The sequence below is a fragment of the Nymphalis io genome, chromosome 8, assembly GCF_905147045.1.
Source record: "Nymphalis io chromosome 8, ilAglIoxx1.1, whole genome shotgun sequence".
Lineage (NCBI taxonomy): Eukaryota > Metazoa > Arthropoda > Insecta > Lepidoptera > Nymphalidae > Nymphalis > Nymphalis io.
The window spans coordinates 3,273,572-3,291,047 of record NC_065895.1 but is presented as its reverse complement, the minus strand read 5'-3'; the positions used below and the strand labels follow the sequence as shown (position 1 = coordinate 3,291,047).

General features: G+C 30.8%; 1 protein-coding gene across 1 annotated transcript in view; it reads right to left on the bottom strand.

The window, feature by feature from the left end:
* The window catches only part of LOC126770209 (mitogen-activated protein kinase 1), a 59,085-nt gene that overhangs the window by 16,232 nt on the left and 25,377 nt on the right, over positions 1 to 17,476 (bottom strand). Inside the window, exons 2-5 of the mRNA XM_050489470.1 lie at positions 8,974 to 9,100; positions 7,948 to 8,058; positions 7,248 to 7,382; positions 2,009 to 2,125 (exon numbers count right to left, since the gene is read on the bottom strand). Coding sequence (XP_050345427.1) covers positions 2,009 to 2,125; positions 7,248 to 7,382; positions 7,948 to 8,058; positions 8,974 to 9,100 — 490 coding nt within the window. The remainder of the gene's footprint in view (positions 1 to 2,008; positions 2,126 to 7,247; positions 7,383 to 7,947; positions 8,059 to 8,973; positions 9,101 to 17,476) is intronic.

The window sequence follows — 17,476 nt, the reverse complement described above, 5'->3', positions numbered from 1 at the left end:
ATAGAAAATTGAGTCTTACTTAAATACAATAAGGCTTATTGTTGAAAATATTGATAAGAGCGTAACAATACCGTTCAAACAGTATAAAATTATGCAGTCATCTCAACGAAATATCTCTTTCCACTCGAATATTTTGCAGGCAAGTCTCTTTTATGTGTTGAAGTACAATTAAAAAAAAATTACAATGCATCCGAGCGACCGAGCGATGCCGTTGGTGCTTAAAATAATGAAGAACTTCGTTATGTCGAATATATATATTGTATAAGCGAATATGTTATATTACAAGTGATTTAAATAAAAAAGAAAAATAATGTATTTGACGAAGCCCTACTATTGTAGGGCTTCGTCTAGGCCGGTCTGGATACGTACCAACTACTCATCGATTATTCTGCCGCCAAAAATCAATATATTGTATCGCCGTGTTCCGCAATGCTATTCTGTAAGATCTCACTCGTGAATTGTTGGAAAACGAAACGAAAGTAGCTATTTTGATGCTTTCACATTCCATTTTATATTTACTCTAGTCTAAATCGGAAAGTCGATTTTTTTTAAGAAAACGCAATTCGATTCAATACACAGATTTGAATTGACGCAGTAGATAAAATATGTGGATCTTAACTGATGCAAGTCTAGTATTTATAATTCATCACATGCTAGAAGGTAAAATAAAACATAGTGAGAAAATGTGCTGGATGTAATACATATATATTACAGATTCACTAATCCGCAGAGAAGCGACATAGTGAAATAATCTCCAAACCTTTTCCGCAATTGGAAAGGGTATTTGTCCAAAAAAAACGGTAGAGCATTTAGACGATAACTTAAATGTTTGAAAATATTTTTATGCAAAATCATAAACACATCCATTTTCTTCTGAACTCGTGTAACGATTCTGCAAACATAATGCTACAACTGGGAGAAGTTGTTAAGGAAAATGGAAGCGTACAATGCTTCTACTCTATTGCTTTTTTAATCAAAAAAAACTTTAACCTGACTTCAAGCAACAAATAAAAAGTTTAATTAAAATGTTTATTTTAACTCCAAACTAAAATTATTTTATAACAAATATGTACCTTACACATAATTGTATGTATGTATCGTCTGTTTACGAGTAAACGTTTTTTGAAACCACAATGCGTGTACCTATAAATATTAATACAGACTGTGTAACTATAACGGAACTATATTTAAACTTTTTATTGAATAAATAAAAATCAATACATTAAAACTCACAGAGTAAAGATTCTTATAGCTAATATAACCATATGCCTTTATATTAAAACGTACGACTTATTATTTACGGCTCGTAAATGTCTACTCTGCTAGGCAAATGCCCTTTTCTCCTTCTAAGGAGAAAATTTATTTGACTAAAATACGCTACTCCAATGACGGTAGAAATATTTTGTTTATCAGACACGTGCTGATCTCCACGCAATGTTTTCACGATGAATAGTTATAAAAAATGTTCTAGATTCGCATTAATAAGAATTTTGTTAACTTGGAATATAATATAACAAAAAATTTAATAATATATGATATTGTATTATACAGTACGCTCATCGTTCACCGCTACTAATAATGCCGCGAGCAAAATAATTCAATTTTAATTACCCAATGAATGTAACAATGAGAACTAATATTTAATTACACTTTTATCAATTTTACTCATTTTTCTACGTCGAAGGAGAGTAAATTGAACAGTTGAAAATCTGAGACATACATGTATTACCAGTTTTGACTGCCTCCTTGGTTTAGGAGCCAACTGAATAGGCTGGCTATCCCGAGGTATCATCATCGTCCGTCCCTCGGAACGCATGTAAAGCCAGAGAGGGAATGACGGAATAGATAACGCACATGTTTTGCACACACATTTGTACAATATATTTTCTAATCAGTTGACTAGCCTCCGTTGAGAATGGCTGCCATGACCGACTTCGGTCAGCGAGGTATCAATATTATTAGGATTAAATTTCAATTAGACACATACAGACTATTTTAGGCTATTTACCTTGGAGTTGAGCATGATCTCCGGCGCGCGGTACCAGCGCGTTGCGACGTACTCCGTGAGGAATCCCGTGTGATCGTGGTCGGGGTCCGCCACTCGTGCGAGACCAAAGTCACAAATCTGCACAGAATAAATCAGGATTACGTGAAAAACTTATATGACAGTAAATTCCTGATTTAAAATAATTCGGAAAAAAAAAACAAAAATAAATGTAACATATATTAACAGGATCGTTTTATTTATACTCGATTACTTATTATAAATAAAACGCAACTTTTTTTAGCCACAGTTTTTATTATATTTTTTTGAATAACACTAAGACTAATGTCATGTCACCCTACGTCCAACAAAATATCTCTATGAAAAAAAAAAAAAAAAACATTTCGACCAGTTGGTCAACGTTACTCAAAACATTTAAATTAAACACATTTACAAAATTTCAAGGGGTTATATTATGGTTGTTGAAGTAGCAACCGGAACATTGTCCAATGACACAATATGTTCAATTGCAGGTTTACAAAGATTACTGAAACACTGTCTAAATAAAAACAATCTTATAAAGATAATATAAGTTTGGTTTTAGATATATTTATTAAAATACTTAATATTACCCCCTAATGTTCGTACCAAAGACTTTTCAGAATAAAAATCCTAAAAAAATACATTAATTATAAAGTAAGATGATTGATTCTAGAATCGAAGTATATTAGATTGAAATAAATGATCCATTGTATGTACAAACAACACACGTTCTAGATCCTACACGCGACGCACGTTTCATACGACACCGGAACACGCTCAGGAAATAGATTCACGGTGTACACTGTACAGTCGCAAAATCTATTACTTTTTTCGCAAAGTATTTTTTACAATTACAAACAACATTGATTTTTTATTTAATGTGTTTTATGATAAACAAAATAAATGACGACGGACAAATGATTTTAAGTTTGGCCGAACCGGCAATTTTAGAACGAGGAGTCACTGAAGTATTGAGTAAGCGCTTAGAATTATGAATTATAGTTATATAATCAATAAGTAAATGTAATGGTTATGTACTGAATACTGATTGTGACATTGACATTAGTAGAGTTTATCAATTCTTAAGTTCGAAAGCTTTTCCAAATTAAGCTAAGAATTGATTCTATTCAATACTGAACTTATCTGAAGTTTATTTCACTTCTATAAAACAAATTCTTCTTCAAATGTTTCAGTGTATATTGTCTTGTTCGTGCTGTATTAATGCTGTATATATATATGTATAAATATATAGCATTGTTGGGGGAGGGGGTTAGCTCTGCGCATGATTATCGTCACTGACCACTAGCTAAGTTTTATTTTAAATTAATAGTTAATTGATAAACTTACAAATGAGTCGCGTTATGTTAAGAAAAATAAGCTATTTCTTTTGCTGTCAATGATACATCAAACATGGAATATGAGATGTTTTCTCTTGTGAGACGAGGTTAAGCAAAGTTATTTACACCCAGATTTACATTCATTAAAATAAAAAAAATGCTGAATTTTTTTAATAAGAAGCATTAGCATAAAAGTCGTTTACAATAGTTTGTCAGTTTACAAAGAGTCTGTCTAACAAGATGAAGCGAAGATATTAAAGCTAACGAGGTCTATCAACACAGCGGGATAGGCGTTTAGCGCTTTCGTTATGGTAACAAGTTAGTGCTAAGAGCAATTCATTAGAACGTCGTGAATATTTCAATTTGTTCGCTAATCACATAAAATTATTCACATTTTTTTAAGATAAAGGACCATTTGGATAATGTAAATGTGAATACAATTCAATTCCGCAGTTATAAAAATAAAAACGGATAAGTTTATAGAGAGTACAGATTGCGGTCATATAATTTTGCCGCTGTGAAGTAGGTAGCAATTAATTGCGTAGTAGTTTTAATATCACTACCAAAACACGGCTAGCGCAATATGGCGCGGATAATGGCTTAATCCATATATATTATCATATTATATCATCCTTATATTTGCAATATCATTAAACTTATCGAATGTAATATTTTTAGTAGGCAGTTTGAATATGACTACCTGCACGGCCTTTCTGTACGTTTTTGAGTGACAAAGTTACATGAGACTAATAATACACCTGTGATTGCACATAAACAATTGATGGCAGCTAATATTTTGGATCGGACGTGACCGAAATATGTTCAAGAGGACATTAATTACATACAACATAGACATCAGAATGTATATAAGTAATAAGTTAATAGTGAATCCGATAAATTACTAAATAACTAACTAAAAAAAATGTTTCAATGCGTAAAAATTTACGCCCACAGCGTACGTTGTCACTACGTACGCGATGCTCAATAATAATTACCGCTCTGCGAACATTCCTTACGCGCTATATTAAACATACTTCAATATTTCTAAAACAGCAAGTTTTTATCGCGAAGCTTTAATGACAGTTGTTTATCTTATCTTACAGTACTGAATGAGCTAGTTTTGTAGATATATATTCTCCGAAACGGCTCGGACCATTTGGCTCAAATTGTATATAAATAATGTTTTGCTTTTATAGTATATAGAGTGGTTTAACGGTAAGGTATCTGTGATAGATTATAGGCATAGACAATAAACGCAGAGACTGACGAGTTTATTTTATTAAAATTAAAATTACAACAAACATCATGATACAATTAGTATGACTTAAATATATATATATCAATCATTTATTATATATATATTTTTTTTTTTTTTGAAAGAAATATATTTATATAAGCCAAGCCAAGCCAAGCCATGCCATGCCACGACAGTATAAATATACATTCGACTATTGATATATTGTTATCATTATTACCTTCCTGTTTCAATATATAAAATAAAATAAAAAAAAACAAAATACACATTACAAATTTATAGTAAAAACACGCCGTCTAAAAGATTGCCCTGTGGCATTGTTGTACCCAATACGCTGGCACCATTGCCTCTCTGCACCAAAAAATATAATAAAAAAATAATATCATATAATTAATTGTATATTTATTATAATTAATTATATTATTTTTATTTAACTGATGATTTTACAAAATTTCTATTATAATAACGGATAACGTTTCTTAGTGTCTCTTGAGTAAGACGTTTGTAGTTATTAATTAATACGTACCTACTAAATACCATGACTCCTCGTTTCTATTAACACAGTTTACGGTCATAGAACAGGGAACTTAAGGGAATGGTATGAGATATGTAACTACAGGCACAGGGGCCATAACATCATTGTTCCCAAGGTTTGTGGCGCGTTGGTGACTAATAGTGACTAATTCATACAGTTGCCAATATCTATGGGCGGTTATGACCCTTGCCTGTGACAAAAGGGCAAGTGGGCGACTTGATGGAAAAAATGTACACTATTCAAAGGTATATTTTCGTTATCTTTACTCGTAAACATGAAGCTATTTGTTATTTTGCTTACATTATTTTTCCTCGTACGACATCCCGAGACATTATTAAGAATTTTCCTCCAAGTGGTTTTTTTCAATTTCCACTTGTCGGTCAATATCGTATTTCAAAATCGTTTGTGGTAAAAACTTTATTATTTTGATTTATTGTCCAGATGGACTTGCACTAGCCCGCCCGTCTGGATAGGTTTTTGGGGTTCAAAATTTAATCTTTGACATAGTAACATGTAGTTGAGAATTTAAGTTTTTTTTTATTAATACCACATACATAATAAAAATGAAAGTTTAATATAATCTACTTTACTTTATACATTTTTTATTTAACATAATATATAAAGCTCAATATATGACGGAAAACCGGTTATAGACGAAGTTTATTTTTTATATACTTTATATATGACTAACAATATTTTCATTATATAAAAATACATTTTACATTATATAACCGCTTATTTTACTTGTTAACATGATAAATAAAATTGTTAGAACAATTCAATGTTTACATATAATTTTTAATGTTATAATATTGAACCGGTATATATATATACGTAAATTTACATAATATGCCAAGCATTTCATTTTACAAAGGTTGTATAGCCTGTAGGTATACATACAGTATATTCGCTATCCCGTCCTCAAAATAATATCTCGTCTGCGAAGGCTCATGCCAATAAACTCACGGAAAGAAAACATACGACGTTACTGAAATTGCGATTTAAAAATTATTTGCTTATTCTGTCTTCTCATACATTATTATCGAGTTATGCTCAACTAAAGTCGATAAAAAATAATTGTTACATATATAGAATAAACTTAAACTAAGCGATTTAAAATGATTAAAGATATGTCAAAATACAAAAAAAAAAACTATTAAAGTAAGCTGAATTTCCATTTTCTGTATTAATATTTTCTTTACGCAACTTTGTAATGTTTTTAGAGCAATTTTTCACTGTACATCTTACACTTTAACCAATGTTCACCAAGTATCATGTAATATATAAAACCAACGTCTTAGCAATACACGCTGCATCTCATCCAATATGAAAAAGATTATTCTATTCACCCTTTTTTATATCTCCTTCCTGTTCAGTTATAATTGTAAAGTATTCATATATATTTATCTTATTTCTAAGTTCAACCGAAGGCCAGCTGATAATGACAGGTGTCACAGATGCGATATTGTGGAAATAATTTAGTTTATAATTTTTTTTTTTTAATTATTTGAATAATAATAAATGAGATTTGACCATTTTTTTCTAACACACATATTTGTGACTATAACCGCACATATTACCTATTGCAAATTAGTTTTGAACGGCAGTGCAGCCTTACTTATAAACAGTGTTTAGCGAAACACTGATTTCTCTCTTTCTGTCATCATTGATTTGACATTGATCAGAAAAAGTTACATATCATTGTTGAACTAACCCCTGATGGAATATGCATGGAGTCATAAATAATTATAAATCACAGCCATCGGTGGCTCCTTCTAGTGTACCACAGGGTTCTCAGCTCAGTCCCGTACTGTTTCTCATTGTCATCAATGTTAAATACAAGTAATTTAATACTTCTCACTTAAGATGCTAGAGAGTACTGCACTATAGATAACAGTTCACCAACGTGGTATCCATGTAACGAAACTACTCGATCAACTACAGAAAAGCTTTAATAGATATATACTTCTATTTTACAAAGATAAATTTTGCCCGTATTAAAAATTGTATTCTAAATTATATTCAAGGTATTTAAGGTTTTAAGTTTGATCGACATAGAACCTTCGTTAAACGATTGAGGATGAAACTGTTTACCTTTAAATCACAAGTGGTGTTCAGCAAAAGGTTACTTGGCTTCAGGTCTCGGTGCAGCACGTTCGCAGAGTGAATATACTTGAGGCCTCGGAGAATTTGGTACAGGAAGTAGCAGATGTGATCATTACTTAATTTCTGTAACAAACGTTATCGTTAAAAAAAACAATAGAGGTTTCTGCCTTCGCTTTTCTAATAGGATAATATAATAAATATTATTCATATTTTATATAAGGCATCTTGATTTCAGAGAAAAGGCGTTTATCACTCGTATATCACTGTAATGACACGATGTAGTTGTATAGTTGAGTACATTAATAAAATTAACATTACATTTATTCATAGTTAAATATTAAAGTTACTGAATAAATTCCGTCAAAATTCATAAATACTTTGTACTTTCAAAGGGTACGTGTATTGCAGTCGTCTTATTTACATAGCTTATGACCCTAAAGACTAAATTTGACCAAAAAAAAAAACATTTAAATTTACTTCCGATTAAGATTGTTCAAGACTATTATATTGAGAAGACAAGACAAAAAGAGGAGGCACGACGTTTACAGGAAACAAGGTTGCCGACGAGCAGATCTATTTTATAGAATTGTACAACAATACGGTGAAACATAAATTTAAAAATCGAGTAATAAACGATCATTCATATTAGTATCTGCTTTTCAGCTAGTAAAATTGATAAATAAGTTACCTGTGTTTTTAATAATTTATAAAGGTCCGTCTCCATTAAACATTGAACGATGTAGACATCCTTCATTTGGTCGATAGTTTCTGCTCTTAATATGTCTCTTATATCAATTATCTGAAACAAAGGGATATTTTAGGCATTTCTCACGTTGATAATTCAAAATAAAACTATCATGACAAACCGAGGAATTGTAGAAATAAGCGGATTTAATCTCTTTTACCGTTTAAACTAATCAACAAAAACAAATAACTAGTAATTGCAACCAACCAAGAAAAAACCGAAATCTCAACCAGGACATAAGAAATAATAATACCTGCTCTCAATATAAATCATGTTGTGTCTATAATTTATACATATTATAATAATATTTCATAAACCTCTTGAATTTTTTTTTTTAGAAAATATTTTAACAACACGAACAATTTTAAACTCAAACATTAATTTTTCAACTCCCAAGGTATTCGGAATGTTTGTTTTTAATTTGATACGAAGGTACCTAATATAAATAAAATAAACAAATCGCAGCAACAATTTCAAAATGAAAATAATAAAAGGAGCAACTTAATACCCTGGGATACACTAGATTAATTTCTGACAACATCTAACGGAGGCGAAATGAGAAAATTATTATTTATACGTAAAATATATTTATAAAAAGAATAATGTTACTAGCAACTATTCTGGTAATTATATTACAAAATTAAATATGAATAACCATCATTTAATTTAGTAAAAATAGTTTATATTTTATATTGGAATATTGAGAGGGGAGGTATGAGGGGTGGGTTTAAAATAAAATAATAACTCAAGGACTAACATTAAAAAGTATTAACTAACATGTTCAAATAGTTCAAATTCTTAGAAAAAACTGCCCTGTTATATTGAAATAAAACTAGGGATTTTAGTGTGGCAAAAAGCTTCACATGTTTGTAATAATAATTAATTAGAAATATGTACATATAGAAACAAAGAAGATTTAAACGGGTTCAATTTATGGCGTACACGGGCATATAAATAGTTAATACTTACATTCTCATGTTTAAATCGAGTGAGAATTTTTATTTCCCTAAGCGTTCTCTGGCAGTAAGTCTGATGTTCGAAGGGCGATATTTTCTTAATGGCAACTTTGGATAATTTTTGAGTGTCGTAGGCGGACCTGTGAAAAAAGAAAAAAAAAAATTTATTATATTAATTTATATACGTAGAAACGTAAGTTATACAATTTGCTATTTTAGTTTATATTTATCATAACAGAATAATATTACTTAGAATATTTTGATGTATTTTATGTCGAATAAAAAGAGTATCATTCACTGTAAATAATTATGTACTTATAAATTGATTTGCATCTAGTTTAATAAAACAAACATGATCGTTTAAAGTCATGCTAAACATTACATCTGTCGTATTTAAATGAAGCTCTTAACAAAGTTTGCATTATAAATAAGTGACAAATAACACGTTGTCGACCGGCGACGCTAAACAAACGATACAGCTTTCGTCACAACCTCATAACTTTGTTATTTTATATAAAACGAAGGATAATATCATTGTTAACATAAGTAATTGTATTTGTACGAGACTAGATGTCAGTTGTAAAAATGTGAATACGATTATCTTAATATGTGTTCATTTTGTTCGTTTATATAGAGTTGCTAACTTTTCATCACCTAATACGCTTCACTTTTGTACTTCTTTCACTTCACTGCTTCACTTATCTGAGTGTATCGCTCGTGCGTGCAGCGTAACCAATTATCGTTGATTTTCCATTATCATGTTATGATATTTTACATCAAGCAGTTGAACTAAAGATGTAATTTTTAATTAATGTTATTCTACCGCAAAACAGCAATACTACCGGTAGTAGGGCTTTGTGCAAGCTCGTCTGGGTAGGTACCACCCACTCATCAGATATTCTACCGCAAAACAGCAATATTTGATATTGTTGTGTTCCGGTTTGAAGGGTGAGTGAGCCAGTGTAATTACAGGTACAAGGGACATAAAATCTTAGTTCCCAACTTTGGTGGCGCATTGGCTATGTAAGCGATGGTTGACATTTCTTACAATGCCAACGTCTAAGGCCGTTTAGTGACCACTTACCATCAGGTGGCCCATATGCTCGTCCGCCTTCCTATTTTATAAAAAAAAAAGTAATCAGCGACTACAAAATCGATAAGTCTACGATTCTACATAGCGCGAACCTTTTAAACATATACATAGCTATGTACAAGCCCGTTTACGTGTTTTCTAGCGCCATACAAGCGTAATACGTAGTATTGTTGGGCTCCGGTTTGAAATTTGAATGAGCCATTGTATATACATAAAATGTTACTTCCCAAGATTTGTGGCGGATTGGCGATTTAAGGAATTTTTAATAATTTTTACATTGCCAATGTACTCGTATATGTCTGGTGGTGACCACTTACCATTAGGTGACCCAATTGCCAGCCTGCCTACCTATTTTATATTGTACAAGTTGTATGTTTGTATTTTTTTCATCTTGTGTAAATATTTGTTTACTTTTTCATTTTTTTTTATAAAGCTAATAGTGGAATGCAATTTTTCGTTTCTATTCGCTTACAAATTAAAATCGATTTCATGAAACAAATGTCATTCTGAACCCCTGTGACCTCTCATTGTTATGGTTGTTTGATGGAAAATTATTGCGGTAATCTTTGTTTATTTATTTGTCATTTAGCGGCTTTATATTTGTATTAAATGAATACCTACGACCTGATGTCACTGATTACTTTGTAATTTATGTTAATACTAGTTTTCACATAATGCTGCGCTCGCGTGTTAGTTATAAAATATTATGTCATTCCTTGGGGTTCAAGCTTACCTGATTTTATTTAATCGGTTTGAGGGTTTATCGTAACAGACAAAGTTACTTTTGGATTTATAAAATTAGTATTTTATATTTCCTATCTATCTGGTCTGTCTCGATGTGGTTCCATCTACAACACGAAATTGGGATTTTTACAAAAGCTATAACACGAATTTCACGACGTAAATGTTTCAGTGTCCACACCGCGTTGTGAGCTATTTTTTAGCTCAATAATCGTTTTCACAACAAAGACAAAAATAAAGAATAATTTATGATTATTAACTTGCTAATGTATAAAGAACAAATCATGTATTTGTTATTATGCAAATTAAACATTAAAATTAAAGAAAACATACATCGTACATAATCTAATTAAGAAAATGCGTTGGAAGTTTGATTTACGATCAATAACTCGCTAACTAACATCGGCTAAATAGCAATAGCCGATGTCTTACGGTCAAATTAAATCTTCGCAAGATAATATGAAAATACCGTTACAAATGTATGACGCATTTCCAGTAAATATGTCACTAGGTCAGTTGCGTACATTATTTAATTTCGTTTTAAAAATGTATAAAAAAAATTATAGTAATCAGTTGTATGTATGTTGGTTCTTCTCAGGGCTGAATGGTTCTTTTCCGAACCAGTTGTAGTTTCTAGTTTGACTATAGATTCCACAGAAAGATTGGTAAGATATTCCGCAATTACTCTTTTTCATCAATCATATACGAAACCAGATACAATTAATTTTAATATTTATCAATGTTTTATTTATTTATCTACATAAGAAGCAGTAACTAGTTATGGGACGAATTAGAAAAGTATAATAACAATCATAATGATTAACTCAATTATAATATATTTTATCGACTGTTTTTATTTTTCAGATAAAAAAAATCATATCGATTTCAGTATGACATATTCATTAGAAATGTTACATTTTTGTATACACTTATTTAATATCGTAAAATAGTATATAATATTTTAATATAAGACAGAAAGGTCGTAGCAAACATATAACAGATTACAAAAATCACCTGATAGGTTTCGTGGATATTGGGTAAGATAACAAAGGGATAAAAGGGGTTTGTCACGAGATCCGGTCGCGTGGATCTTGTTAGCTCCAAACAAGATTATCATTTGATAGCTGATGTACAAATTGACATTATATTTCATATGTGTTATATAATATTTATATTACCTTGCTATTCCAGTACCTATACGGCTGCGTATCGTGACGTTACTTGTTGTTGTATTACCTACGATTGAATTCGAGTTGAAAGTTCCACAGTTTTAAAATGTTTACGTACGAACCGATATTTTTTTAATACTTTGTCAAAATTGTATCAAAGACTGATTATTTGATGTAACTGACTATTGAAAATTTTAAAGATGGTTTTTGTGAGCGTTTCAAATCTGTAAATAGTCATGTGTTTAAGATGAACAGTAACTTTGAAATTGCAAGACAGTGTATATGTAGTAAAGCTGTGCGGTTCTGGTAGAATAGAATGGATCTATTCCTTTTCAAATTATCATAAAGCGCTTAAAGGCTGCATTTCGATACGATCTAATATCTATATTTTCTTTTTTAGAACAACCAACCAAGTATTATTTATTTAGATTTTTCGAGTTACACGTATTTTACTTTGAATTATTCTTAATGATATGCTATAGTTCTATTAACAATAACATGATAATTCATACAAAGCGCTATCTTTTTTCTATAAAAAAAAAAAAAAAGTGGTCACCAAACGCCCTTAGACATTGGCATTGTAAGAAATGTCAACCATCGCTTATAGCCAATGCGCCACCAACCTTGGGAACTAAGATTTTATGTCCCTTGTGCCTGTAATTACACTGGCTGACTCACCCTTCAAACCGGAACACAACAATATCAAGTATTGCTGTTTTGCGGTAGAATATCTGATGAGTGGGTGGTACCTACCCAGACGAGCTTGCACAAAGCCCTACCACCAGTAAATTCCTTTTCCATAGTTCTCTCGTCTAAACAACGCCGCGTCTGAGTTATGTTATGTGACATGCGACGAGAGATTTTGTGTTTCGCGGAAAGAAAATGTAATAAGCATCAAAAGAACGACAGGGATTTGTAAAAAAAAGTCACTAATTAGCCTTAGATTATTTGTAATTATTCAGTTTTTGTCTAAATAATCTAGACTTACGAGTATAAATTAAAAAAGTGTAAAAATAAAGGGACATTTCGTTTTTATTTTATTCTTTTATGTTTTTGTTTAAACACAACCCTCGTAAATATAATGTAATTATACAAACGATATTTTAATTTTTAACTCTGAACTGGATTGATCCATGCAAAATTAAGTAAAAGATACCAAATTTTGCATGTACCCCCTAGGTAGGAGGTACACTTAAGTGCGTTTAATTAAGTACATACACCATAAGGTGGCAATCAACTTATCAGCAAAAAGATCGTTGTCAGACAGATCATAAACTGCTAAATTATTTTTTCATACAGTTTATAATTGTGCCGTCCACCAATAAATGGAATATGGACGAATGAATAAATGGATATAACTCATATTATATACGGCAACTTAAAGTATTGTGTTTTATTCCAGTAAAAAATTAATACAGCACACATTTTATACAACGTTTAATATCCTGGGAGATTTTTCACACACGGCCATCTGATCCCAACTTAAGCTTGTACAGAGTTTGTACTATGGAAACCAGACAACTGATATACTACATATACTATTTTTCTTTTGTAAATAAATACTTATATAGATAATTACACCCAGACTCAGGACAAACAGACAAATATCTATCATGGGTGGGAATCGAATCCACAACCTTCGGCGTGAAAGGCAAGCATCCACCAACCACGCCAACCCGCTCGTCAACGTCGATGTCTGTCGACAATCTACGAAATCCAATAGCCATGAAATAGTATTACGAGCTTTGAGTAGATTATTATATAGTGATTGACCTGAAGCGTTAGCTGGATGTGATCGAGGCCTTTGAGGGGAAAATATCCTATAACTATTTACTATACACGTGTTTATGTCAATCGGGAAATGAGGCGATTTATATTATTGGTTTAAATATATGTATTGATATTCCATCTATATATCGTAGTTTTGTACACTTTAAACAGTTATTTTGATACAAAAATTAAAAAATATAATAGATTTTAATAAAATTAATTCTGCAACATGTAAGAGTATGTCCCGTCCCACACATCATTTCAAAAATTTTAACCTTTTTAGAATGGAGAACGAGTACTGAAAAAGCTCAGTAGTAAATTATCTTTTATAAAAAAAATATATAAATACGACCACGTTCCATTGAAATTTATTTTTACCTCTAAAAACATTATAACGATTGAAACCTTTTACATACGATATAACGAGACATTCTCATTTATTCGCATTTGATCTTACAATTGTCATTTGAAAAGGTGTATTATATAATGTGTATATTAATAATGTGTATGTGTGTGTGTATATATAATGTGTAGCATTGACACTGACAACGCTTTCTTTTTTATGAATTAATGATGTTGGTATTCACCTACGGGTATGACAATATCACCTGAATTGAAATAAAATTCCGATGACAATTTATTATTATAATCTCGTGTTCTTATATACCCACGTGGACCTTATTAAAATTAGATTTTTACAAACTTCATTATAAAACTTCATCTATTGGTGTGAATCGAATCTTTTAATTTTATAACAATACCAGAAAAACCGATTGTGCTAAATTTTTCACACACTATGTGTTAGCTTCTATTCCAATTAGTAAGTATGTTAAATAATATTCGTTTTATAATAGACAATAAATAAACACTTGATTGTGAAAAAGGTTTTGGAATTATCAATGAATAAATGGACATCTAAATAACTATAAATAGAAAAACTCATACAAAATTTCAGCATGTCAAGTTTTGTTCAATAATTTCAGTACATTCCGCTCGATGCTAACACAGAGATTAAAAGATAACATTTATTTCTCGTTCCTTCGCAACATTAAATAAAATACACAACGCACTCACACATAACATTTATTTTAATTCAACAATGAATAAACAAGACCTACTTTCCTGTTTGCGTTAGAAACGTTTCATCTAAACGTTGCATATTCGAATATAATGCTAATTTTACCTTGAAATTTTACTATTATTGCACACAAAGATATTCACAAATGAAATTTAATAATGAATTACTGTGTTTTCAGCGACTTGAAGTAACAACAATACATATTTAGATATATCACCCCTCTTCGCAAAATTATGATTCGTTTTATCATAATGATATTTAAGAAAAGAGACGAGAAAAGATTTTACAATAAGGTATATGTTTCTTACGTACACATATAGATACGTAAGTTTTTTTTATTATAGAATAGGAAGGTGGACGAGCATATGGGCCAACTGATGGTAAGTGGTCACCAAACACCCTTAGACATTAAAATTGTAAGAAATGTCAACCATCACTTATAGCCAATGCGCCACCAACCTTGGGAACTAAGATTTTATGTCCCTTGTGCCTGTAATTACACTGGCTCACTCACCCTTCAAACCGGAACACAACAATATCAAGTATTGCTGTTTTAATATATGATGATGCGATTTTATAATATATATTTTTTAAATATATTGCTAAACATTTCGATGAAAATGAAGATAAACAATTGACTGACTATTGATATTAATACAAATAAGACAAATTGTAGAAAATCACATGTTAATACCGCAGTTGCATTAAGCTTACAACCAACTCCAGGAGCAGTTCATTGAGTTAGGGTAGCGAGAATTCAACAAGGCAATAAATGTGAAGAGTAAAAACAGCAACACGAGCCGGATTTACTTGATAGAAGGACTATATGCAATTCCATATGGATAGGAATTTGTTGTATGTCTTAACATGAACCAAAAATTAAGGGAGATATATTATTTAATTCATATCATGTGCGTGTTTGCGCACACACTTGTGCACTATGATATGTCATGCACATTAGGCTAATCTCTCTTGAGATTGATTAATTTGGCCTCTGGGCGACTGTAAGAAGAACCCTACAGTTTATAGAATATAGTCGTCATATATGTATATTTTTATTAAAAACGAATGTCACTATTTAAACGATAAATTTTATCTTCTACAAATTACTTACAATTACAAATTCATTGTCTACAAAAATTAAAAACTACAAATTTACTGTCTACAAAAATGGTAGTTTTATGTACTTATTTTATAAGTTGTATGTTTTTAGTTCAACATAAGTTTATGATAAAATGATGAATAAATAATTCAAAATAACTACCATATCTTACCCTCCAAAATTTTAGCTAATACATATGAAAAAACGTAATCAATTCAATATTTTCTAATTTCCCACACGTTCATTTATTAGTTTTCGATTTCTTTCGACGAAAAATATTCTTTGAAGAAAATATGATTAGAAAAAACGTATCAAAAAAACTCCACATCAAAGCCTTCCAAGTCATGACGTTGAACTTCAATTATTCGCTCGCTATTTTTGAGTCAAAGTGCAATTTAAAAATACCTGAACGGCATTCATTAGCCCGCTATCATGACCTAGTTTTATAAAAACCTTATAAAAAGTCAAATACTATTTAATAGATGTAGGCGGAAGTAAATTCCGTCTATGTTTTATTTACGTTTTTAAAAAACTATAACTCGAAAATATGTATAAAATTATACAGACCAATTGTTATTATAGAGCCGTTTTTCAATAAAAAAAAAGTTATAATAAAAAAATATATAAAACCTTTTTTATTTGGACCAGTAACTTCCGAGATATTAAAAGACGTTTCAAAGAAATAATAAGAATAAAGAAGCAGGGCGTGCAGGAAGACTTATTAGTCCTCGGTAGAATGGCTAGGTACGTGAGGAGGTACGAGACGAATACTAAGTCCAAGCTCTTTTATTATTTATATAATCTTGTACAGAACAATCTTCTTTATTTATTAATATTTTCTAACGTGAGCTTCAAATTTATTTCTTGGAAAATATAAATTGAATTGGAGTCAACTTTGCCGCAGGAAGGATGTATTGACTTTGCGAATTCGAAAACTTTGTATTACAAGTTTATTCTAACTAGAGCCGATATGGCTCAGTGGCTGGAACACGTAAATCCGATGATTGTATCATCGGATGATAGTAAGTTTAAGCGCAGACAAGCACCGCTGTACTTCCAAATGCTTAATTTGTGTTTATAATTCATCTCGTGCTCGGCAGTGAAGGAAAACATCGTGAATAAAGTCTCCTAAAAGGAATAGGGGGTACCTTAGTGGGTCATTTACAGGCTATTACTTTTATTTTACGGGTGATCTTAATTACAGCTGTTACATTAAATTAAAGATTAATGAGACTTAATTAAAACGTTGTGATCAATTGAACAAAAACAATAATAACAGAAAGAGTAAAATCAGTGTTAACTCAACAGCCGCTAAGCAACGTTTAAAGTAAGACCGAATATCTTGAATAAATAGATACGTTGTTTTTTACTACATGAATAAGTCTCTTATTTCTTGAAAGTTGTACGATAAATGATTGCCATTTATTACTAATAAAGTATACTCGCTGTATGCTTTATTAGTGATTATTGTTTGCACACAACCGTCTGGTCTTAATTATTGGCTATCTGGAAAATTACGTAGATTTTCTTAAAGTTTCATAATAAAACTGTAAAATATGTATT